The 25,920-nt window shown below is 51.9% G+C and overlaps 1 protein-coding gene across 7 annotated transcripts in view; it reads right to left on the minus strand.

The window, feature by feature from the left end:
- The window catches only part of TMCO4 (transmembrane and coiled-coil domains 4), a 110,325-nt gene that overhangs the window by 2,921 nt on the left and 81,484 nt on the right, over positions 1-25,920 (minus strand). For 6 of the 7 annotated variants that reach the window (XM_065929954.1, XM_065929955.1, XM_065929952.1 and 3 more), the window contains 2 exons: positions 15,988-16,105; positions 9,221-9,338 (listed from right to left, as the gene is read on the minus strand). In XM_065929954.1, the coding sequence (XP_065786026.1) occupies positions 9,221-9,338; positions 15,988-16,105 (236 nt within the window). The remainder of the gene's footprint in view (positions 1-9,220; positions 9,339-15,987; positions 16,106-25,920) is intronic. The other variant, XM_065929959.1, reaches the window with a different exon arrangement.

Here is a 25,920-nt window from a genome sequence, read left to right on the forward strand (position 1 = left end):
GGTCATAAGAACAAGTGATAGCTGGGCATATTCCCCAGCCTCCCTGGCCGGTGAGTGTACTATGGTGACGCGCTCTGGCCTATGAGATGAAGCACAGCATTATTCGGTGCTCCTTGGAAGTCTCTTTAAAAGGGGGATGGCTCTGCTTTCTCCCTATTTCCTCCTTCCTGCTGGCTGGAATGCAGAGGGGACGGCCAGGGCTCCAGCAGCCATCGTGAGCCATGTAAGGATGGCAGAGTAGCAAGACAGAGAATTTTGGCCCCTGAAGGCTGTGGTGCCTCTACACCAGCCCTGAAATGCCTCTTCTGGCCTTTTCCCATGTGGCAGCATCACCTCTTGTGTGTTTCATCTGGGCCTCTGTTATGGACAGAATCTTACACAAGGGTCAAGAAGTACCTGCTCCCTTCCTGAGAGAAGAGACTTCTCTGTTTTTGTATTGGGATATTGTCAGTGAAAAACAGGAGTGCTGATGTCTAATCGTGATGATGGACAACGCCTGATACACAGTGGGTCCCTAATACATTGGAGGAAATACATTTATTGGTTATACTCCTTTGACAGGTATTGGCTGCTAACTGCAGATGAAGCAACTGAGGCAGAGAGATAAAGGGACCTGCCCAGGGTCACACAGATGTCAGAGCTGGGCTCTGAATCCATTCTCTCTTCATGGAAAATCAAATGTGTGGTGGGGAAGACCTTAAAAATCATTCTCGTTTTACAGATGAGAAGAGAAGCCCAGAGAGGGGCGGTGGTTTGCTTAAGGACACGCAGCGTGTGATAAGCGAAGCTGTGTGCGGTGTTTGAGAAGCTGAATGTGGAAGCTGCTTCGCTCAAATCTTCTCCCTGAAACGGAGCCTCACGCTCTCCCCAGCCAGCTTAGGGGGGCTGCTTTAGTGCCAAAGGCAAGCACAAGACTGAACAGTCCCTCAAGACTGAAGAGGAAGGTTTTTGTTTAAGAAGAAGACAGGGAAACGGAGGGGGAGGCTTACTGGGAAAATCTGAAGAAACTACACAAAGGCTCGGCTGGCAGCATCAGCGTTTCCATTCGGATCACAAATCACACTGGGTTATTCCAATGACTTTTCAAGAACACAAAAGACAATTCCCTGTAAGTTTTGTTATTTTCTCATAATAACCAGAACCTGCCTACTTCTTGCTCTTTTCTGTACAACTGCTTTTGAAGACCATTCTGTGAAAACACACACATGCATACACACAGAAGAGGCTTTCCAGATCCCTGGGTTCAGGGTGGGGGTCGAGGTAAGAAGGCATCCTTTCCTAGAGGGTGGGCATGAGTGGCTGCATGGTGCTAGGAAGCACCTAAGTTTGGAGTCAGAGAAATTGGGGTTCTAGACTTGGCTCTGTCTCTTACTAGTAACGAGGTGAGTCTGTCCAATGTCCTGAACACCAGCTCCTCCATCGGGTCATGGAGGAGGGTCCCTGATACCTCACACCTTGAATATCTGCTCAAAGAGTTTAAGAGCCTGGGACTTTGCAGGAACTATTCTGCTCCATATATGACTCAAAACACTTTTAAAAAAGGGACATTACCCAGTTAGAGTTAGTGATACCCGTCTCATGGGAGTGGTGGGAAGAAATAATGCAAACCATAAGGCGCAGCTCCTGGTACACAGTAGGGACGCCATAAATACGAGTTCCTTTAGTTTAGTTTTCTTGGAAGGAGAGACAGAAGGTAGGGAGTTAGGTGGGCTGATCCATTTGGGAGCCCAAAGTGGCTGCTGAAGCTCAAGCCATCACATCTGAATTCCAGCCAGCAGAAACCTGGACCCAGAGGGATAAACAGGGATGTTTATCCTCCTTATACCTTCTCAATGTTGGCAAAGGGCTGGTACTAGGGCTGGGTGGAGGCAGGCGCGACAGGAAGGAAGGGAGGTATGTGTGGCCACAGCCAATGCCAGATGGAAATTCCACTGTGCAACTGCCCCAGAATGCACAGCTCTGGCCTTTCTTGGCCACAGGTTGGCCCAGGCCTCAGCCAACCCTGGCCCCTGAGCTGCTAGTCTGCAAAGACAGGGAGGGAGAAAGAACTGGCTAAGTTCCAATTTTACAGGGAGCCAGGGGCACAGGAGAGCAGGAGTGAGGTGGGTGGGAGAAGACTCTTTTCTGAACAGTGGAATATTTTGCTGTGGCTGACGCTGGATAAAGTTTTCAGGACTTCCCTGGTGGTCCAGTGGCTGAGACTCCGCACTCTCAATGCAGGGGGCCCGGGTTCAATCCCTGCTCAGAGAAATAGATCCCACATGGCACAGATAAAAAATCCGGCACGCCACAGCCAAGATGGAAGACCCCGGGTGCTGCAACTAAGACCCGGAGCAGCAAAAAGACAAGGCTGCAGTCCAAGACCGCCTCCCTGGCCACCTTGACTGACGTCTTCCTCCTGCCTGGAGACACGATGAATGTGCCTGGGGTCTCGAAGCCAGGGGGCTTTCCCACGCTGGTTAGGGACCCTCTCGGGGGCTCCCGTGACAACACTCACAACATGCCATCCTTCTCATCTGCCAGCTTCGGTCCGTGTTCTGACAGACTGTGTGGGGGAGGGCAGGACCCGACGCCCCACATCCAGCCCTGAAGCTTGTAGATGCTCAGGCTTACCCACGCGGGGTGAGGGGGCCTCAGGGCTTCCTGCTTCCTGCCTTGCGAGACACCTCGACTTCCCAAACCAAAGCTGCTGCCATCTGCCCAACCATTTCCAAGACTATCAGACCCCTTGGGGGCACCTTTACCTCTTAGGCCTCAGTTTCCTCTTCTGTAAAATGGGGCTAATAAAGATACATACATCATGTGGGCTAGTTGTGAGGACTCAATGAGATAATCCACGCCACAGGCTCAATGGCTGAGGGCTGGAGGTCACTGACAAGAAGCCACAGAAATGTGTGAACAGAGGCAGCATGAATGCAGTGGTTAAGAGTCCCAGCTCGAGGTAGGTTCTGGGTTCATCTGGCTCTGCTACTCACACGCAGCATGCCCTCCTGCAACCTCAGTTTCTGTACCTGTACAGATCAGTTCAGTCGCTCCGTCGTGTCCAACTCTCTGCGACCCCATGGACTGCAGCACGCCAGGCCTCCCTGTCCTTCACCAACTCCTGGAGTTTACTCAAAACTCAAGTCCATTGAGTCAGTGATGCCATCCAGCCACCTCATTCTCCGTTGTCTCCTTCTCCTCCTGCCCTCAATCTTTCCCAGCATCAGGGTCTTTTCCAAGGAGTCAGTTCTTCACATTAGGTGGCCAAAGTACTGGATTTTCAGATTCAGCATCAGTCCTTCCAATGAATATTCAGGACTGATTTCCTTTAGGATTGACTGGTTGGATCTCCTTGCAGTCCAAGGGACTCTCAAGAGTCTTCTCCAACACCACAGTTCAGAAGCATCAATTCTTCAGCGCTCAGCCTTCTTTATAGTCCAACTCTCACATCCATGCATGACTACTGGAAAAACCATAGCTTTGACTAGACGGACCTTTGTTGGCAAAGTAATGTCTCTGTTTTTTAATATACTGTCTAGGTTGGTCATAGCTTTTCTTCCAAGGAGCAAGTGTCTTTTAATTTCATGGCTGCAGTCACCACCTGCAGTGATTTTAGAACCCAAGAGCGTAAAGTCTCTCACTGTTTCCATTGTTTCCCCATCTATTTGCCATGAAGTGATGGGACTGGATGCCATGATCTTTGTTTTCTGAATGTTGAGTTTTAAGCCAACTTTTTCACTCTCCTCTTTCACTTTCATCAAGAGGCTCTTTAGCTCCATTTTTCTTTCTGCCATAAGGGTGGTATCATCTGCATATCTGAGGTTATTGATATTTCTCCTGGCAATCTTGATTCCAGCTTGTGCTTCCTCCAGTCCAGCATGTCACATGATGTACTTTGCATATAAGTTAAATAAGCAGGGTGACAATATACAGCCTTGACATACTCCTTTTCCAATTTGGAACCAGTCTGCTGTTCCCTGTTCGGTTCTAACTATTGCTTCTTGACCTGCATACAGATTTCTCAGGAGACAGGAAAAGTGGTCTGGTATTTCCATCTCTTACAAAATTTTCCACAGTTTGCTGTGATCTACACAGTCAAAGGCTTTGGCATAATCAATAAACAGAAGTAGATGTTTTTCTGGAACTCTCTTGCTTTTTCTATGATCCAACAGATGTTGGCAATTTGATCTCCAGTTCTTCTGGCTTTTCTAAATCCAGCTTGAACAACTGGAATTTCACGGTTCATATAATGTTGAAGCCTGGCTTGGAGAATTTTGAGCATTACTTTGTTAGTGTGTGAGATGAGTGCAATTGTGCGGTAGTTTGAGCATTTTTTGGCATTGCCCTTCTTTGGGACTGTGATGAAAACTGACCTCTTCCAGTCCTGTGGCCACTGCTGAGTTTTCCAAATTTGTTGGCATATTGAGGGCAGCACTTTCACAGCATCATCTTTCAGGATTTGAAATAGCTCAACTGGAATTTCATCACATCCACTGGCTTTGTTCATAGTGATGCTTTCTAAGGCCCACTTGACTTCACATTACAGGATGTCTGGCTCTAGGTGAGTGATCACACCATTGTGATTATCTGGGTCATGAAGATCTTTTTAGTACAGTTCTTCTGTGTATTCTTGCTACCTATTCTTAATATCTTTGCTCGTTAGGTCCATATCATTTCTGTCCTTTGTTGAGCCCGTCTTTGCAGGAAATGTTCCCTTGATATCTCTAACTTTTTTGAAGAGATCTCTAGTCTTTCCCCCCCTATTGTTTTCCTCTATTTCTCTGCATTGATACCTGTACAATGCGGTTATTAATCCTACTTCACTGGACAGCTATGGGGATCAGTGACACATGGTCTGCATCCTGGGCAGAGCAGCGTCTGGCGTGCTGGAGGCTGTTACTATTGCTGAGTGTCTATCTTGTGCCCTGGTGCCTCGGTTGGTAAAGAATCTGCCTGCAAAGCAGGAGACCTGGCTTCGATCCCTGGGTTGGGAAGATCTGTTGGAGAAGGAAATGGCAACCCACTCCAGTATTCTTGCCTGGGCAATCCCATGGACACAAGAGCCTGGCGGGATACAGTCCAGGGGTCACAAAGAGTTGGATACGACTTAGCGACTAAACCATCGCCATTCTGTGTCAAGCCCTGTGCTAAGTCCTAGAAGTCAGCTGGCATTTCTTCTGGGACACAAAGATTCCAGAAACCCTTGACTGGGTCTCTGACCCTTAAGAAGCCTCATGAGGTGGTCCCTGGGGAGGCAGAACCCCCCCCCCCCCACTTTCTGCAAAGCAGTCCCCACACAGGAGAGGCTGCAAGAGCGTCAGGTGGCCTGGCCTCTGTCTGCTTCATTTCCTAGAGATGCCCTCTGTCTCGGACAGAGCCTGACTCCGGCTCACCCCTGCTCAGGCTTGTCCTGAGGTCAGGAGCCTCTGCAGACCAGGTCTGTGTCACGTGACTGCCGCTGGGCTGATGCAGAGGGCTGTGCCCACGTGAGCCCGGCCGGAAGAAGGCGGGTCCTTAGGTCTTAGCGCTGAGCACGGGGCCGGCTCTGCTTGCCAACATCAGCCAGGAGGACTCTGCTGCCAGCAACCTCTCCTCCAGCAAGAATTCTCAAGGAAAATAGGAGGGCGGCAGGAAGGCAAGCTAATTACCTCTAATCACCCAGAGGAGGAGAGCACAGCTCTCTGCGATGCGCCCTAATGCGATAAAGAGCTATTATTAGGTAGGAGCTGGGGGGCTGCCATGAAGGCATCTGAGCCTGGAGAGGAATCTCTGCAGCTGCGGGTCTTGGGGGCAGAAGTGGAGGTGGAGACGGGGGCAGGGGAGGCGAGAACTAGCGTTAAACGCGGGCCTCCTGCTCACCAAGCATCACGCACGCGCCCTGGAAGGCAGGGGGTAGCCCTTGTCTCCAGGATGTGGCACCTGAGGCACAGAGAGGTTAAGCCACTGGCCTAAGGTTACACAGCCAGCATAGCAGCAGCAGAGGCCGAATTCGGAGCCAGGCGTCTCTGGCATCAACGGCAGTGCTCTTCCCACTAAACCCCATTCGGACGCTTCCCAGGGCAGAATCGGCCTCTTTCAAGGGCTCTGTAGCATTTCAAGGAGATTTTCATTGAAAAGGAAATTTCAGCCATGCTTTTCCACATTTGGTTCCTGTGGCAGAGGGAGACCCCCGGCGTGGTGGGGCATCCCGTCAAACAGGACAGAGACCCCTGGACGCGGGCCAGGGGTATCAGAGTCTGGCGGTCTCCTGGTCTGGTTGGCCAAGCTCTCCTCACTCCCCCAGGAAGGCGGACTGCACAGACTCCGGACCCAGCTTCAGAGACCGGATCTACGACTCTCCGGTTCTGTGAGTCTCGTCTCAAGCCTCACTCAGTCATGTCTGACTCAGCATAGCCTGCCAGGCTCCTGTGTCCATGGAATTCTCCAGGCAAGAATACTGGAGTGAGTTGTCATTCCTGACTGCAGGGAATATCTCCATCCCAGGGATCGAATCTGGGTCTCCTTCATTGCTGGCAGATTCTTTATGGTCTGAGTCGCCAGGGAAGCCCATTGTCTCAAGCCTCAGTTCTCTGGTCTGTGACTTGGGGATGCCCACATCCCACTCAACGGGATTGCTGTGAGGTTGATATCGCATGAAGCAAGTCTCTCAGGGGTAAAGATGATCTAAAGAGATGACTCTAGGGGTTGACGCTCCTGTCTGCCCTGGGGCGACTGCCTCCTGAACTAGGAGTGATAAGTGTCATGGGTGGATGAGTCTAAAAACTCTTCTTATTCTTGGACCGACATCCGCGTCCGAAGATGCCAGTTAGGATGACACGGGGCTGATTCACTTGCCTTCCTCTGGTGGGTCAGCACGTGTGAGCCAGGGCCCTGGGAGTCTGGGGGAGTGAAGATATGAGCCAGGCCAAGTTGGCCCCCGCGAGATGGTGGCAGGCCGGGTGAGAGGCCCAGGGGTCCTCAGGGAAAGGTCATGGCCCATGAGCTTCGGGGCTGGCAGTGCCTGATAACGTTCTAGTTTTGTTTTTGTGCCAGAACCCCCCTTCAGTCCTCAGTTCCACTTTAACAAACACGCAACCAGGGACTTCCCTGGCGGGTCCAATGGTTAAGACGTCACCTTCCAGTGCAGTGGCTGTGGGTTCGATCCCTGGTTGGGGAGCCAAGATCCCACATGCCTTGCAGCCCAAAAACCAAAAGCATAAAACAGAAGTAACACTGTAACAGATTTAACAAAGACTTTAAAAATGGTCTACATTAAAAAAAAATCTTTAAAAAGGAAATTAAAAAAAACCCCAAACCTCATGCAACCTGACGTGAGCTGTGCTGATGGGGGTCAGGGTGCCTGGCTTCCCCCAACAGGAGGTACTGTGTGCGTGTGTGTGTGTGTGTGTGTGTGTGTGTGTGCGCGTGTGTGTGTGCGTGACTCTGTGTGTGTGTGTGTGTGTGTGCGTGTGCGCGTGTGTGTGCGTGTGTGCTGGGGGGTGTTGGGCCAGGCTGCTGTTGAAGCTGAAGGGAGGAGCCAAGGTCGTCCAGGGTACCCCTCCCCAGGGGAGTTTTCAGATGCCCAGGGAGGGGCCTGGTCTGCCTGCTTTCAGACAGGGTGATGTGGCTGGCTCAAACCACGCTTATGCAGTACCTGGGGCAACTGGTTTACGCTTGGGAAATGCTTGGCAGTTGATAAATGGCAGCCGGCAGTGCAGTAACTGGAAACTGAAGCTCCCGTTCTCGCGGGACTGCCCCTGGCGGAGTTTGCTCGAGGATGTAACTGCAGCCCACGACCCTCCCCTCCCTGGGAGCTGGCGCCTCTCCCACTGGCTCCCACATCTACCCAACCAGGGCGATGTCCACTGGCTTCAGACTGGGCTCGAGTCCTGCTCCGCTGTGTTCCTGCCGTGTGACCCCGGGCACGGCCTCAGCCTCTCAAAGCCTCAGTGAGCCCATCTGTCCAGTGGGCGTGTGGACGCTGCAAAAGGCTCAGGGCAGAGCTGGGCATCGCGTCGGTACATGAAGCTACTATTAGCTCTAGGTAGTGGGGGGACGAGGTTCCTTCAAGTCTGTAAAATGGATCTAGAAACCCAAGTTAGGTTTGTGTGGCTGCTGGGGTGGGTCCCCCTCCACACTTCCCAGCAAGAATGCTTTGGACCGTCTGCCCTGCTTAGTCTGAGATGTGGAAGAGTCCTTGGGGAGTGTGTTTAATATGCAGACGTGCAGGCTCCACGCCTAGAGATTGATGGAGGAGGTCTGGGCCTCGGGGCTCTGGGATCTGCATTTTAAATAAACTCTCCAGATGAGTCTGAGGTCAGGGGCCTTGGGACACACTTTGCCTTCCAATGCAGGGGGTGTGGGCTCAGTATCTGGCGGGAGAGCCAAGATCCCACATCCCTTGCAGCCAAAAATCCAAAAACATCAAACAGAAGCAATACTGTCACAAATTAAACACCTTCCTTGCTCCCTATCCCAAGGTTTTGTGGTGTGTGCTAAGTCATTTCAGTCGTGTCTGACTCTGTGCAACGCTATGGACTGTAGCCCGCAAGGCTCCTCTGTCCATGGGATTCTCCAGGCAAGGATACTAGAGGCGTTTGCCACGCCCTCCTCCAGAGGATCTTCCCGACCCGGGGATCGAACCCACATCTCTTACTTCTCTTGCATGGGCAGGGGGATCTTTACCACTAGTGGCACCTGGGAAGCCCACTCCATGGTTTCACAGCCTGGCAGGCAGGCGCTTCTCTTCTGGTCCAGCCTGAATGCTTCCGCTTGTGCCCTCTGCTTATTCCAGCTACTTTCCGGAGAAACAGACTGTCCTGACTAGTAATCCAGGCTCGGGGAGTGAGTGAGGGCCATGGGAGGAGGAGTTGGGGGAGGAGTGGAAAGAGGGCAGTGATGTAGGGGCAAGAACATGGGCTTGGCAGGCTCAAATCCAGTTATCAGTTGCGCGTTGTATGATGGGAACTTTCCTAAGCCTCAGTTTCCTAATCTGTGAAATGGGGATAATGATGCCTGGCCCTGAGGTCATGTGCAGGTTAGAGAGGATGTGTGCCAAGGGCCGGGGGGCATTGCCCTGGCACAGGGATGGTGCCTGTGAACAGGAGTTACCTCTTCCCAAGTGAGTTCTGACAATCTCTCTCGTCTGGGGTGGACCGGGCCGGGGCCAGTGTCCCTGGGACGTGGGTCGCTGGGCTGGAGTAAGATGTGCGCCCTCCCCACCCCCACAGTCGGCCCCAGGGGGCAAGGGGGTCCTCACCACCGAGGACAGGTCCACGTTCTCCACCCTCCTGTCCTGCAGCAGCACAGGGTGCAGGCCGGCCACGCGGAGCCGCACGGAGGACGTGCGGTAGACGAAGCTCAGCAGCCAGTCCGCCCTGCGGGGGGAGAGGACGCGGTGAGACAGGGCGGACGTCAGCCTCAGGAGGGCCCGGCCGGGCCCCAGCGAGCCTGGCGGGGTGGGTGCTTCCGCGGGAAACCGGGGCTCCCTGCGCCCAGGGATGGCGGGGGCAGCTGCAGGCACTGATGCTTTGGGAGCAGCGCCGGGCCTGGCAGCTCCGGGGAAGCCTCTTGGTTCCCTGCCGGTTCCCCCGGGGCAGAGAACAGCGCTGACGAGCAACAGACAGTATCTGCTGAGTGGATGAATGCGGGAACTGCATGCCGTTCTCCAGAAATCGGCACGAGGCTGGGAGGGACGCTCTCGGCTGGCGGTGGGCTTCCAGTTCCCTGGGGTGGCTGAGCCGGGGCTCCCGGGGGAGATCAGAGAGAGGCAGCAGGACATCTGTCTCAGGGCGAGGAGCACGGGGGTCTAGGACAGGCTCTGCAGGCGGGGACTCCGGGTGTGGGGGCCTCCACCTGTCTGTGAACGGGAGGGACTGAGACAGGCTTGGCCTGCAGCCCCCCGCCCTCAGCCGCTAGGAGGCCAGGGTGACCCCCAGGTGGGTCACAGCCCCGCACCATTCCTCCTCCGCTCTTGGGGTGCTGTGAACCCCGCGCTCTGTACCCCGTCACTCCTAGCCAGACGTCCGCCCTACACTCCGGAGAGAGGACAACCCCGGACCCCCTGCAGCCCGATTCTTCAGATACACAGAGCCGGTCCACAGAGGCCTGGTCTACAGGGTCCGTGGGTCAGCGTTCCCCCTCGAGCCCCTGCGCCCTGCCCGGGGTGAAGCTGGGCCCGCCCCCCAGCAGGTCCGTGCATGTGGACACTTCTGTTCCCCCTCGGCCTCCAGGACTGAACTCTACTTAGCACATCAGGCTGTCTTTTGTTCAGACAGTCTGACCCTGGTTTGCAGGGTCCCCCGAGTCCATTATTTTTGTGCGCTTGTTTGAAAGCAGGGCTCTTCCTCCCTGCCATGTGGGGGGGTCAGCTGAGCGTCAGGGCCCCCTGCCCTGCCCGTCTGAGCACAGGCGAGGCCCCAGAGCTGTCGGGACCCACGGCGTGGCGGGCTCTCTAGGCTCCTTGGCAGTTTTGACCCTTCGGGGTCTCTGACCACATGGGTGCCTGTGTGGTTACCACCCCGGACACCCCCGGAAGGACTGGGTCAAGTGGAGGGGCTCTCAACAGACCCTTGGGCTTCCTAGGTGGCGCTAGTGGTAAAGAACCCACGTCCCAGTGCAGGAGACATAAAGAGACGTGGGACCGATCCCTGGGTCAGGAAGATCCCCTGGAGGAGGGCATGGCCACCCACTCCGGTATTAGTGCCTGGAGAATCCCAAGGACAGAGGGGCCTGGTGGGCTGCAGTCCATGGGGTCACCAAGAGTCGGACACGAGTGAGCGACTTGGCACACTCGCATGCAGGCAACAGACCCTCCTGCTGCGTCCCCGCCACCCCCCAACTCCATCGTCTGAATCACCCGCCAGGTCCCTCAAGCAGAAGCCAGCAGGACCACGTCCCAGGTCCCCCTTCCCCGCCACGGCCACCGACAACTGAATCCCCACGCCGGCTCCCCCAGGACCTTCTGCTCCAGCTCTGAAATCAGGCAGCCCCTCCCCTTCCTCTCACCCGTCCACAGCACTGTCCTCTCAGAAGCTGACCTTGACTCCCACTGCCCACCAGCTTTCTGTTCTAGAAAGCTCCTTAACTCGCCCCAGAGAGCAACGCTTGCACATCCCAGTGGTTAGCCTCATACTGAAGGCCCAAGAGAGTTCCCTCAGAATGATGGCTAAGGGGAGGGGGGAGTCTGATCCTAGTCATTCTATCAACTAACCACGAGACACGTGCATCAAACACAGGGTGTGGGGAGGCCCCTGAGATGGTTCTGACGTGGAAAGTCATAAACGGGAGACTTGCCTGGGGAACAGTGGGTGAGAACCACCTGCCAGTGCAGGGGACACGGGTTAGACCCCTGGTCCAGGGAGACTCCACACGCTGTGGAGCAACTGAGCCTGAGCACCAAAGTACTGAGCCCGAGCACCACAGTACTGAGCCTGAGCACCACAGTACTGAGCCTGAGCACCACAGTACTGAGTCTGGGCACCACAGTACTGAGCCTGAGCACCACAGTACTGAGCCCAAGCACCAGAGTCCTGAGTCTGAACACCACAGTACTGAGCCTGAGCACCACAGTACAGAGCCTGAGCACCAAAGTACTGAGCCCGAGCACCACAGTACTGAGCCTGAGCACCACAGTACTGAGCCTGAGCACCATAGTACTGAGCCTGAGCACCATAGTCCTGAGTCTGAACACCACAGTACTGAGCCTGAGCACCACAGTACTGAGTCTGAGCAAAACAGTACTGACTCTGAGCACCACAGTACTGACCCCGAGCACCACAGTACTGAGTCTGGGCACCTGGAGCCCGTGCTCCCCGACAAGACAGGCCACCACAGTGAGAAGCCTGTGCCTCGCAACTAGAGGGTGGTCCCTGCTCACCGCAACTGGAGAAAGCCCGCACCTGGCAACAAAGACCCAGGGCAACCAAAAAGATAAAACAGAAAGAAGGTCATAAAGGGGCAAGGTCAGCGTCGTTCCTGCCCACGGTCCGTCTTGACTATGACCACACTCTACTTAATGATGTTAACTGCACTTGCTTATACACAAGTACGGATGATCCAAGGACAGAGGAGCCTGGCGGGCTACAGTCCACAGGATCGCAAGAGTTGGACGTGACTTAGCGACAAAACGACAATGACAGACAGGGCAAGATCATGTGTTAGAAGGTTCCACAGCCTCGAAACTGTGCTGAATGAACCCAGAGCTTTTGTTTTTTTTTCTGCGGTGTTTGCAGAGGCCTGCCAGACCCTCTGTACTCGGCGTCTGCCTCTCTTGCGGGGGGGCGGGCCACCAGCCCCGCCTGGGACCGCACGGAGCTCGTCCTGCCCTCTCAGCCACTGGCTGTGTGACCTCGGGCAAGCTGCTTGACCCCTCTGAGCCTCAGTCTCGTCACTCCGAGTTACCTCGTGGGGAGGGCAGGAGAGCGCCCAGAAAGGGCGCACTGTGCACCCAGCACTCACACACGATGGGTGCGATGACACCCCTCGCTCTGGGCCCTCGCGGGCACCCTGGCCTCTCTTGCTGGGCCGACTTCTTCCGGCTCTGACGGGCTCCTATCCACCCCTTCACCCTGGGCCTGCACGCGCCCCCTCCCCGAGCCCCGCCACCGGACATCAATGGCCTCCGTCCCTCCGGGCCTGCCACGCGCTCCCCTCGCGGTGTCTGTCACAGGCCCTCCGCGGGCCCGTCCCTTGGCCTTCTCCTTTCCTGGGCAGAGAGCTCGTTGAGGGCGGGACCGGGCCCTGGACCTGCATCCTGCCTCCCGAGTGGAGTCGTGAACCCCCTGGGGGGTGGGGAGCCCAGCGAGCCAGGCCTTAGTGGCCTCAGGGCTCCAGGCCAGGCGGACGCACGGATCACACAGCTGGCCCCTGACTGGCACCCCGGGACCTGCGGAAGGCCGTGCCCTGGGTCCTCACAGGCCTGGAGCCACCCGTGGGCAGGGGTGCCCACTCCCGCCGCCCGCTCCTCCTAACACCAGCCCCTCCCACACGGCGCTGGAGCAGAGACCACGCGGGGAGCCCCCTGGAGCGGAGAATGAAACCCCCTCACTGCAGATGCCCCGGGGGTCAGGGAGGCAGGCTCACCTGAGTTCACATCCTGGCTCTGCTGTGTGGCCGTGGCATTTGACCCTCCCTGAGCTTCAGGTTCCTTGCAGCAACACCACTCAGCCCAGCTGGCTTCCCGGGAGTGTGTGCAAGCAGGCAAAGAACTCCAAGTTTCATTAATGTGCGTTATAAATTTATAAATGTATATGGTTTGGTAGCTTGGGCCTGAAGCTCACCTCACCCCTCACTCACTCTCCATCTTAAGTACGTTCACCGCAACTAGAGAGTCCTTGGGGGCCAAGAATGTGAATGCCTGGCTGGAGCTTAATTTAATCAAGAAACTGCAGTTATTGTTTTGGTCTGGACATTCCTCCCCTCTTCTCTCCTTCTTCCTCTTCCTCCTCCTTTTTTCTCTCTGGAGAGATGGCTCAGGATCTCACAAAATAATGGAAACCCAAGCTTATTAGCCTCAGGTTCTCAACAGAACAGATGGGTTTAATAAGATTTTGCTGCTTTCATATTGCACACATGCAACTTTAATTCTTTCCCTTTGCTGTTTATGAAACACACCAAAAAAAAAAAAATCATGTGCTGTGAATATGCCCTTGTTGCTTACTGGGCACCTACAAACTGCCAGTCCTCATCCTATACAATTTAATTTAATCTTCCCAGAACTCCTGTGCAGGACGGCCTCTTATTCCCATTGTACAGGTAGGAATACTGAGCTTCAGGTTTGTTTGTCCAAAGTCATCTGAGACGTAAAGGATGGAGCCAAGATTTTAACCAGGGACTGTTTGACGTCAATATTGTGTCCATTCTTTTTCTTTTCTTACTTCTTAAACTGTCCTTACTGAAAAGCCTCTCTTATAAATATATATAAGAGCCTCTTTTATTAAGAAAGATATATATATATATACACATATGGAACTAAATCACTTTGCTGTATACTGGAAAGTAATGCAAAACGGCCAGTCAACTGTGTGTCAAGGGAAACAAACCTCTCTTTTGAGCCCTCCTTTCAACCCCTTTGCACTCTTCAGGGGCAGCCACTGTTATTCGTGTCTCACGGTCCCTCAGGACCTCCCTGTTCATTTCTAGACATACAGATACAAATATGCACACACAGAAACTTCTTCTTTTGAAAGTGGGTCAATAGAATGTATTGTTACACTTGCTTTTTTAAAAAATAATTATGCCCCTCTTTGTGGTCATTTAGGTCACTGGGTCGCTTTCAATTTTTAATTATAAATGAAGCTGCAAGGATCCCCTTTGTGCATCCATCTCTGTGCATGTGAGTATCTATTTATGCAGGATCACAGAAGCCAGAATCTCTGGGATCCGAAGACTGGCATATTAAAACTTTGGATAGATATTGCCAATTACCCCCAAAAAGGATTTGCTAAATTCAACTACCACTAACAGCATATAACAGTGCCCATTTGACCACATCTTCACCAACCCTAATTGTTTTCATGTTTCAGATGTTCGATGATGTGGTAGATGATAAATAGTATTTTACTTACTTTAGTTTCCATCTATTTCATTAGTAATGAGGTTGGATATCTTTTCAAAAGCTTATTGACTGCATTTATCCCATGTTTATGTGTAGATATCTTTTCTCTTTTTTCTTTTTTAATTCTTTTGGCCACACCATGTGGCATGTGGGCTTTTAAGTATCCCAGTCAGGGACTGAACCCAAGCCCCCTGCACTGGGAGTGAGGAGTCTTACCACTGGATGGCCAGAGACGTCTCTGGCCATTTTCTTACTAGTTTTTTTTTTTTTTATTGATTTGATTGAGCTCTTTACATATTATGGCCCTTTATCTTTGTTTCTTTGTTCCTTCTACCATATTCTGATTCTAAGAACTCAGCTTAGAATAGGAGTGATAGGGTTTGGGGGAGAATGGATACATGTGTATGTGTGGCTGAGTACTTCGTTGTTTACCTGAAACTACCAGAACATTGTTTGTTCATCGGCTATACACCAATACAAGATAAAAAGTTTAACGTTTGAAAAGAAGAAAGAACATGAACGATAAAGCCATACTAATTGGTTGGACTCTGGTGTCCAGGTTAACGCCCTCTATCCATGGCTAAAGACCATCTTTATCTTTAGCTCTGGACATGGGCTAAGTTATCAAACTGATAAAGACTTTGCAGATCTGTTCTATTCAGTTGGAGGTTCCACTCGGGATGGTTGGGCTTAGATCAAAGCTAAAGTTAACTGGTCTTGTGACTTGACTTCTCTGAGCCTCAGTTTTCTTACTTGTAAAATTGAATCAATAATACGAATCCCTTCGGGTTTTGGGGTAGGATCTTCCCTTCCTCCCCAGTGTCTAGGGCACCACCTTGGCTGAAGCCCCTCAAGTCCTTCTCAAATCCCCGGCCAGGACGCCTCCTTTTCGGCCCCACAGCCACCAGCCTTTGTAGCCCTCAGCTCTTGCGGGAGGATCTGCCGTATGCTGTGGGTTCTGGGCCCCCCAGGGCTGCCATCCCCGCTCTGAGACATTGTTCTGAAAGCCTGGACGATCCCCACTCCCTTCCTACCAAATAATGCACACGAGGGACTTCCCTGGTGGTCTAGTGGGTTAAGAATCCGCCTTTTGATGCAGGGGACATGGGTTCGATCTCTGGTCAGAGCGAAGATCCCACATGCCACGGGGCAACTAAGCCCGCGTGCTGCAACTACTGAGCTTGTGCCCCATGACAAGAGAAGGCTGCACGCCGCAACGAAGACCCAGCGCCGCCAGAAAATAACAAATAAAGCGCACAATGCCTCATCAGCCAGCATTACAGACCTCCCGCTTGGGCCTCACTCTGTGCTTCTCAGCCTCAGCCCACTCACCCACGTCCCTCTTGCCCCAGATCACGGTGACCAGCCTGGCCTCCTGAGTCATCCTATAAACTGTCCCCAGACACCTGGGGACACTAGGCGCTCAGTAAGGGTTGTCACCTCCCCAGGAGCACGAGGTCTGGACAGACCTGCAGTAGCCGTTGACGATCCTTCCAGAAACCACCTTCCGGAAAGGCTCCCACTGCTTGGCTTCTCCATCCACAGGCGCGCCCAGCAAGACGACGTCCTCAATGATCCCTTGGCAATCTGGAGAGAGACCCCAGAAAAGGCCGTCAGCGCCCCTGGCCACAGTGGGTCCTGCGAGGGACTGTCCAACAGCGGTGGAAGAAATGGATATCACACCCACACGCATGCACATATGCACTCGCTGCTGTTCAGTCGTGTCCGACAATTTGCGATCCCATGGGCTGCAGCAGGCCAGGCTTCCATCCTTGCAGGCGCAAACACAGTCATGCATACAAACACGCAAACGCACAAACACACTGCGGCTTCTGTTCACCAAGTTTCAGGCCCTGGGTCACGCCCGCTGGTGCCTGATCTATTCCTCCAAAGCCCACACACCAAAACCCCCGAGTCTGTGCCCCACAGCGAGGGAAGACTGCCACAACCAGGACCCAGCACAGCCAAAAAGTAGTGAATGAATAATAAAGCATGCATCATCCCCGTTTCAGAGTTAAGGAAAACCAAAGACATTTTCAGCATCACATAGCCAGTGAGTAGCACAGTCCAAGTGGGGACCCACATCTATTTCCACCATCCGTGAAGCTCACGACTGACCGTGGACTCAGATGGAGTGTTTCCCTTTAGAAGGGACTCGTGGTCCCTGGCTCGTTGCATGTGCCAGGCAGGAGATACCACAGCCTCCCTCTGCAACAGGTCCCTGGGGGTCTGTACGGCCTGGTGGTAAGGCAGGTGTGCAGAGGAGAGGGGGGCGAAAGGGTCCCGGGACGTGGAGTGGATGCATCGGCACTGACCTAGTGTTTCAGGGTATTTCAGGCAAGGGCTCCCCGCAGCGCAGCCCGTGGATGAGGGCTGGCCCATGGCTGTCCGTCCTCTGAGTACAGATCAGAGAAGCCATGTCTCTTTGATCTCCCTGCAGACTGGAAACCCACAGCTCATACAGGGGTGTGTGAACCGCGCTTTGAGAAGCGCCACTCTCCACCCCCTGAGACAGCTGTAGGTTTCTTCTGGCCTCGTCTCACTTGTTCATATGCCTCCTCCTCTAACCTCTGGGTTCAGAGAGGGCGGGGCTCCGGGTTGCCTTGGTCACAGTTGTTCAGCACAGTGCCTGGTCTATCCTTGGGGTTCAGAGGGTATGAATGAGTGAGTGAATACACGGCCATCCCCCGGGACAGCCAGTATCTGCACTTTGTAGCTGCAAAGCTCTGGGTTCGAATCCCAGCTTAGTGACTTCTGAGCTAGGTCACTTAATAAGCCTTAGTGGCTCTAAGCCTACTAGCGGTTTCTCTGAGCCTACAGTGGCTGTGGTACTGCCCTGAGGGTCTCTGGACAGCAAGGAGATCCAACCAGTCCATCCTAAAGGAGATCAGTCCTGAATATTCACGGGAAGGACTGATGCTGAAGCTGAAACTCCAATACTTTGGCCACCTGATGCAAAGAACTGACTCACTGGAAAAGACCCTGATGCTGGGAAAGACTGAAGGCAGGAGGAGAAGGGGACAGAGGATGAGATGGTTGAATGGCATCACTGACTCAATGGATATGAGTTTGAGTAAACTCTGGGAGCTGGTGATGGACAGGGAGGACTGGTGTGCTGCAGGCCATGGGGTCACAAAGAGTCGGATACGACTGAGCGACTGAACTGAACTGAGGGTCTTTATGGGGATGAAGTCATGGTGGGAAAAACCCAGGGCAGAGAACGCACAGCGGAAGCTGGCGGGCCCCCTGCCTGCTTTGCGCCCCCACCTCCCAGCATGTAGCTCCTTCTTAGAGTCCTGAGTGCCCCTATACTTGGGGAGTTACCTGCTCTGTGTTATTCTTGGGGAGTGGGCCCTAGAGGGACAACGAGAGACACAGGGCAGGTGCTTCCCCTTCCTGGGCGCCGGTTTCTAACAGAGCGCGTCTGTCTTCCCTTCGAGCTGCGTGTCAGAGTTTGAGCAACAGGTTCCAGGCTAATGGGAGTCCGAGAACCCCTGTGCTCCTCTGGCTCTGACAGATAAGATTCCCTGGCACAGAATCCTGACGTCACTCCCTGGCTTCCAGGGAGAGGATAATCTGGCAGAAAGATGCAACTTCAGGAAGCTGGCGGTTTGTGTTGAATGGTGAGGATGACTCAGATACTCTTCCAGTAAGGGCTATTTCAGGGGCTTGGGTGTCCAGCGAGGCTGCAGATTTTATTCTGAACCCTGCCCTTGGCTGATGAGGAAACACGGGGTCTCAGAGGGGAGGGGGCGTGCCGAAGGTCACACGGGCAGTGAGAACACAGCTGAGCCCAGAACCCAGCGCGGGGAGCTGCCAGGGCTCCCCTCCAGCAGCAGCAACCCAGAGCACCGCGATCGCGGGGGGTCATCATCACCCCCACGGTGCCAACCGCTGTGGGCCAGGACCAACGGCGGAGCTCTGCGCTCTCTGGGCGCCCGCCGCTCAGGGCACCTGCCCGCTGAATCTTCATCTCAGGAGCTCTGCTGCTCCGGGGACCACCACCTGGCGGGCTGGGACCCCTTGTGGCCAGCAGGGGGATTGCGGCATTCCCCACCAGGTCGCCTAGGGCAACCAGGATGCCGTGACTCCCATCTGACAGCTGTGACGACTGCAAAGAGGTAGCTGCCTTTTGCTGAACTGAGACTAGCAGCTGAAACTCATAAAACAGTTCAGAACACAGTCAAATCCAGCCAGGGTGGGCAGCAAGCTGGAGACATATTTATGTATCTCTGAAGCCACAGTCAGCTTCCAGTCTTGTTTCCGCTGACTTTTATAGAGCTTCTCCATCTTTGGCTGCAAAGAATATAATCAGTCTGATTTTGGTGTTGACCATCTGTGATGTCCATGTGTAGAGTCTTCTCTTGTGTTGGTGGAAGAGGGTGTTTGCTACGACCAGTGTGTTCTCTTGGCAAAACTCTATTAGCCTTTGCCCTGCTTCATTCTGTACTCCAAGGCCAAATTTGCCTGTTACTCAATGTATTTCTTGACTTCCTACTTTTGCATTCCAGTCCCCTATAGTGAAAAGGACATCTTTTTTTGGTGTTAGTTCTAGAAGGTCTTGTAGGTCTTCATAGAACTGTTCAACTTCAGCCTCTTCAGCGTTACTGGTCAGGGCATAGACTTGAATTACCATGATATTGAATGGTTTGCCTTGGAAATGAACAGAGATCATTCTGTTGTTTTTGAGATTGCATCCAAGTACTGCATTTTGGACTCTTTTGTTGACTATGATGGCTATTCCATTTCTTCTAAGGGATTCTTGCCCCCAGTAGTAGAGATAATGGTCATCTGAGTTAAATTCACCCATTCCAGTCCATCTTAGTTTGCTGATTCCTAAAATGTCGATGTTTACTCTTGCCATCTCCTATTTGATCACTTCCAATTTGTGTGGATTCATGGACCTAACATTCCAGGTTCCTATGCAATATTGCTCTTTACAGCATCAGACCTTATTTCTATCACCAGTCACATCCACAACTGGATGTTGTTTTTGCTTTGGCTCCATCCCTTCATTCTTTCTGGAGTTATTTCTCCTCTGATCTCCAGTAGCATATTGGGCACCTACCGACCTGGGGAGTTCCTCTTTCAGTGTCCTATCTTTTTGCCTTTTCATACTGTTCATGGGGTTCTCAAGGCAAGAATACTGAAGTGGTTTGCCATTCCCTTCTCCAGGGGACCACATTCTGTCAGACCTCTCCACCATGACCCGTCTGTCTTGGGTGGCCCCAAAAGGCATGGCTTAGTTTCACTGAGCTAGATAAGGCTGTGATCCGTGTGATCAGATTGGCTAGCTTTCTCTGATTGTGGTTTCAGTCTGTCTGCCCTCTGATGTCCTCTCTCAGTGCCTACCGTCTTACTGGGGTTTCTCTTACCAAGAGAGTTCCAGAAAAACTTCTATTTCTGCTTTATTGACTATGCAAAAGCCTTTGACTGTGTGGATCACAATAAACTGTGGAAAATTCTGAAAGAGATGGGCATACCAGACCTCTTGATGGGCCTCCTGAGAAACCTGTATGCAGGTCAGGGAGCAACAGTTAGAACTGGACATGGAACAACAGACTGGTTCCAAATAGGAAAAGGAGTATGTCAAGGCTGTATATTGTCACCCTGCTTATTTAACTTATATGCAGAGTACATCATGTGAAACGCTGGGCTGGAAGAAGCACAAGCTGGAATCAAGATTGCCAGGAGAAATATCAATAACCTCAGATATGCAGATGACACCACCCTTATGGCAGAAAGTGAAGAAGAACTAAAGAGCCTCTTGATGAAAGTGAAAGAGGAGAGTGAAAAAGTTGGCTTAAGACTCAACATTCAGAAAACTAAAATCATGGCATCCGGTCCCATCACTTCATGGCAAATAGATGGAGAAACAGTGGAAACGGTGTCAAGACTTTATTCTTTTGGGCTCCAAAATCACTGCAGGTGGTGATTGCAGCCATGAAATTAAAAGATGCTTACTCCTTGGAAGGAAAGTTATGACCAACCTAGACAGCATATTAAAAAGCAGAGACATTACTTTGCCAACAAAGGTCCGTATAGTCAAGGGTATGGTTTTTTTAGTAGTCATGTATGGATGTGAGAGTTGGACTGAAGAATTGGTGCTTTTGAACTGTGGTGTTGGAAAAGACTCTTGAGAGCCCCTTGGACTGCAAGGAGATCCAACCAGTCCATCCTAAAGGAGATCAGTCCTGAATATTCATTGGAAGGACTGATGCTGAAGCTAAAGTTCCAATAGTTTGACACCTGATGTGAAGAGCCGACTCATTGGAAAAGACCCCGAGGCTGGGAAAGACTGAAGGTGGGAGGAGAAGGGGACAACAGAGGATGAGATGGTTGGATGGCATCACCGACTCAATGGACATGAGTTTGAGCAAACTCAGGGAGATGGTGAAGGACAGGGAAGCCTGGCGCGCTGCAGTCCATGGAGTTGCAGAGAGTTGGACACGACTGAGCGACTGAGCAACAGCAGGGAATCACCCGGCAGAGGTGCTGTGTTCAGTAAGTACTTGTGGGATGAATGAAAGAAAGCCATGACTCGGCAGTATGAACCCTTTGTGGTGAGAATACATGCAAAAGGTTGTTTTTTTTTTTTTTTAAATTTTCTTCCTGGTACAACTTCTTCTGAGAGGATCTCTGTAGATTGGATAAAGAAGACAAGCGCGGACTCTGCTGAAAGTAAATGTAGGAGTATTTAACACTGCTCTCAGCCTTTTGGGCTCTTCTGGAGGCTCAGTCAGTAAAGAATGCCCCTGCAATACAGGAGACTCGAGTTCCATCCCTGGGGTGGGAAGATCCCCCAGAGGAGGCCACGGCAACCCACTCCAGTGTTCTTGCCTGGAGAATCCCACGGACGGAGGAGCCTGGCGGGCTACAGTCACAGGGTCGCAAAAAGTCGGACACGCCTGAAGCGAGTGAGCAGTCAGGCACGCACCCGGCTCTTTAAGCCCTGGCGTCCAGGGCTCTGCTCCAGGGCAGCGGCTGCTCCCGTGGCTGGCCGCGGCCGGCAGTGGGCAAGAACACGCACGGTCCGTCTGACCCTGCCCTGACTGAGCAGACCCCCGCTCAGCCTCCTCCCCGGCTTCCGGCAGTGTGAGCCAGAGGCTCGTGGTGACCCTCCCGAGAAGCACCTGACATCAGCCATATTCACAGTCCCTTGGCCTACATGATAGGAAGGCTCGGGATCTCCAGACCCTTCAGGAGCTTCATGGTGTGGCTCAAGGGGCCCCATCTCTGGGGGCAAAGATCCGGAGCGAATTTGAGGGCCTGCACAACTGCAAACCACTGATGGCTGATTAAACGCCGCCTGTCTCACACGGCAGGCGTCAGGATTCGAAGACTGAATCAGATGGCTGTTGCAACTCACAGAATTTCTGGATTCAGGTAGTTTTTTGTCATTACATACTTTCTCCACCAGGAGACGCTGAAAGAGTGACAAGTGCCCCACGCAGGGCTGGGAAACGTTTGCCAGCAGAAAGGGGCCCAGAGGCGCAGAAAGCTGGGAATCGCCAGTCTGGGAGAAGTTGCTTGACCTTGAGCACAAAAGAAATCTTCAAACGCCGGTTTGCGTGAATTGAAGTCAGTTATTTAGTAACTTGGAGCCTTAGCTTCCTCGTGTAAAATGGAGATAATACAATAATGCTGACTTCCCAGGGCTGGAGTGAGGTTGTTATATGCTCAGGGTGGTGCCTGGCACATGCCCAGCACTATTTTCCCCACGCAGACAGTCAAGTTGGCAACGAGGCAGAAACGGAGGGCAGGGGGCACTGTTTCCGGGGGTGGCTTCACCATTACAGTACCAGTACAGTGCCTGCTTCTAGCCAGCTGCCAACTGCAGGTACCATTTGAGGAGTCAGTGGTGGGGAGTGGTGATGCCAGACATGTGGTCGGAGGACGAAGCCTCCGGAGGGAAGCAGCTGTAAACTACGGTTAAACACTCCCTCATTTACTTAAAAACATTTTTTTTTGGCCCCACCACTCAGCTTGTGGGATCTCAGTTACCCGACCAAGGACGGAACCCGCACCCCTGGCAGGAAAAGCACAGAGTCCTAACCACTAGACTACCAGGAAAGTCCCAAAATTAAAAAAAAAAATTACGGTAAAATACTCGTAACATGAGTTTTCATCTTAACCATTTAAAAAATTTCTGATGTGGATCTTCTGAAAAAGTCTTTATTGAATGCTGCAATATTGCTTCTGCTCTTTTATTTTTATTTTTTTAGCTGTGAGGCTGGTGGGGTCTTAGTTTTCCGAGCAGGGATCCTAACCCCCTGCACTGGAAGGCTAAGTCTAATGCACTGGTCCTCCGGGGAGTTCCTTCACCATTTTTAAGAGTACAGTTCAGCAGCATTGAGAAGGGCCGCACTGTTGTGCAACCATCTTGCTTTTTATCACTCAGGATTTAGATAAATCAGCTTCTATCTTGTCAACTGCTCTTATCATCCCAGATTCCTGATATGATACTTTTACCACCTGATGCTGCTGGCAGTCTGGAGATTGTCTTAGCTTTAAAAAAAAAAAAAACAAACAAACCACAAAAATCCCCCAAGAGCTGAGAATGGCTGGTTCCTCACAACAGCAAGTACCCTTCTACTCTAGAGCCTTGGTCTTTAAAATCCTCTGTGTTGTTGTTCGTTCACCAAGTTGTGTCTGACCCTTTGCGACCCCATGGACTGCAGTTCGCCAGACCTCCTTGTCCTTCATTATCTCCCGGAATTTGCTCAAACTCATGTCCATCAAGTCGGTGATGCCATCCAACCGTCTCATCCTCTGTCACCCGCTTCTCATCCCGCCTTCAATCTTTCCCAGCATCAGGGTCTTTTCCAATGAGTCAGCTCTTTGCATCAGGTGGCCAAAGAATTGGAGCTTTAGCATCAGCATCAGTCCCTCCAATGAATATTCAGGGTTGATTTCCTCTAGGATTGACTGGTTTGATCTCCTGGCTGTCCAAGGGACTCCCACGAGTCTTCTCCAGCACCACAATTTGAAAGATCAATTCTTGGGCACTCAGCCTTCTTTAAGGTCCAACTCTCACATCTCTACATGGCTAATGGAAAAACCGTAGCTTTGACTATATGGACCTTGGTCAGCAAAGTGATATCTCTGCTTTTTAATTCGCTGTCTAGGTTTCTCATAGCCTTTCTTCCAAGGAGCAAGCGTCTTTCAATTTCATGACTGCAGTCACCATCCGCAGTGATTTTGAGGCCCAAGAAAATAAAATCTGTCATTGCTTCCACTTTTCCCCCTTCTGTTTGCCATGAAGTGATGAGACCACATGCCACGATCTTAGTTTTCTGAATGTTGAATTTTAAGCCAGCTTTTTCACTCTCCCCTTTCACCCTCATGCAGCCTCTCTTCAGTTCCCCTTCACTTTCTGCCATTAGAGTGGTAGCATCTGCATATCTGAGGTTATTGATAAATTGAGTTTCTGTCAAACTAAACATTCTTAAAATGTACCAAGTAGGGCTAGCATCCCACAGAGAATCCTTTTTGTACAGAGCAGGGACCCTGCGTCCCTGGGAATAGCCACTCCCAGCTTCATCTCTGACATTCTGTCCCCCACGCCCTGTGCTTTCGGAAAGTGAGGAAAGTGGGGCAGGCCCTGGCGGTACCTGCGGTCTCTCCAACCAGCCTCCTCTAGGAGCTACACAGAAATCTCATCACATGGCAGGAAAGGCCACATCACACGCTCCCACGGGCCTATCACACTGTCAGTAATGAGATCCTCCCGGACTGCAAAGACCACCGTTTGAGAAGCAAAAAAGAAGGATGTTCTTCTTCCTGGCAGGGGGTCGTGTCTGCACACACCGATAAGGTGGGAAATGAAGAAGCAAGTTATCTCCTGATGGCGGGTCCAGAAAACAGACCTTGAAGAAAATGCTGTGAACCGCATCTAACACAAATGAAATCCACGCCAAAGACACACGTACATGCATGATAAACCCACAGACGCGGCCAAGGGGAGAGGGAGGGCAACCAGGAGCCGGACGGAGGGAGATGAAGGCAAGCTTTGAGTGTCCCCCTCCTCCCAACCCTTCAGTGGAATGAGGTTCACACTAGAAAGAATCGTTTAAGGGAGCCTGTTTGGATGGATTATAGGGATTTGGGATGATTTCTTTATGGAAGGAGTAAGCCTTCATCTCTCCCTTTTGATTCCCGTCTCTTCCATTCGGCAAAGTGGTAAGGCTGTTACTAGCATCCGGGGGCCTGAAAAATTAATCTGCATGCCTGACCTCTCGTCACTGTCCACCCGCCTCTCCAGGGGAAGCTAAAGTGGGGTCTGGCTGCAGACAAAGCAATTGGGAGATGCGATTCCATGGAAGGGAAAGAAATCACATCAAAGGCGTCTGCTATCCTGGAGATGAAAGAGCCAGTTGACTGCTTTGCATTTCAACTGGTATCTAGTGACAGCCCAGACGCAGTTTTCAGCTAAGTGAGAGTTTAGGAATTCAAGGGTCAGGATGTTTAAGTGTATCTGAGCTGAATAAGGAACTCTTTTGCTTTGGTTTTATCCTTCATCTATCACAGGCAGTAATGTTGGTCTAACTTCATAGGAGCTGGGAGAGAAACTGGGGAGAGATATCTTGCTGTAAAGGTTTTTCCTTTTTCTTTTTAAACGAAGTTCTGGTATTCTGTTTCTTAACCCCCCTTCTTTTCTTTATCATCATCGTCACAGCTTACCTAGGCTAAATGCTTTATACATATATTGTTTCATTTTCTTCTCATAACAATCCTAGGAGGTACGCAGGACTAGTCCCATTTTATGATGGGAAAAACTTGCCTCAGAGACACTAAGTAATTTGCCCAAAGTCCCACAATAAGGGGCAGAGTGGAATTCAGTTATCCCTACATTTTCTCTCCTGTTCTACTCTCCTCCCCTACTTCCCTGATCCTGAACCAAAACACGTGTCCTTTGATAACTGTGACATCTTCTAAAACTGAATATTAAAAACAGAACACCACAACATGCCTAGATAAACAGTTCCAATTCGGTTGATTCAAGACACACACTCGCAGGCTGGAGTTTGCTGGAAGACTAACATCCTGACGCGGGCGCCACGCCAAAGGCACGTGGCCTTCGCTTTGCAAATCTTGGGAACTCCTGCCAAACCAAGTGGGTGGAACGGTCACGCAAAGAAAGAGGGGTCTGCATGAAGCATGACACACGGTGGTTTTTGGTGGGGGTTCTGGCTGTGAGTCCACACCCTGGCGTGTGCACTCAATTCCCCATCAGAAAGGTTAAACTGAGAAAGAGGGCATAACAGAAATACAGCTGCTGGTCAGCTTCAGGCTGTGAGCCAGTATAAAACCAGCAGTTTCTTTATCTATATGCATATATGTAAATAAAATGTCTTATATATTCTGTTGGTTAGCTACTGCTGTGTAACAAATAATCCCCA

This window comes from Muntiacus reevesi, chromosome 3 (genome assembly GCF_963930625.1).
Source record: "Muntiacus reevesi chromosome 3, mMunRee1.1, whole genome shotgun sequence".
NCBI classification, from domain to species: domain Eukaryota; kingdom Metazoa; phylum Chordata; class Mammalia; order Artiodactyla; family Cervidae; genus Muntiacus; species Muntiacus reevesi.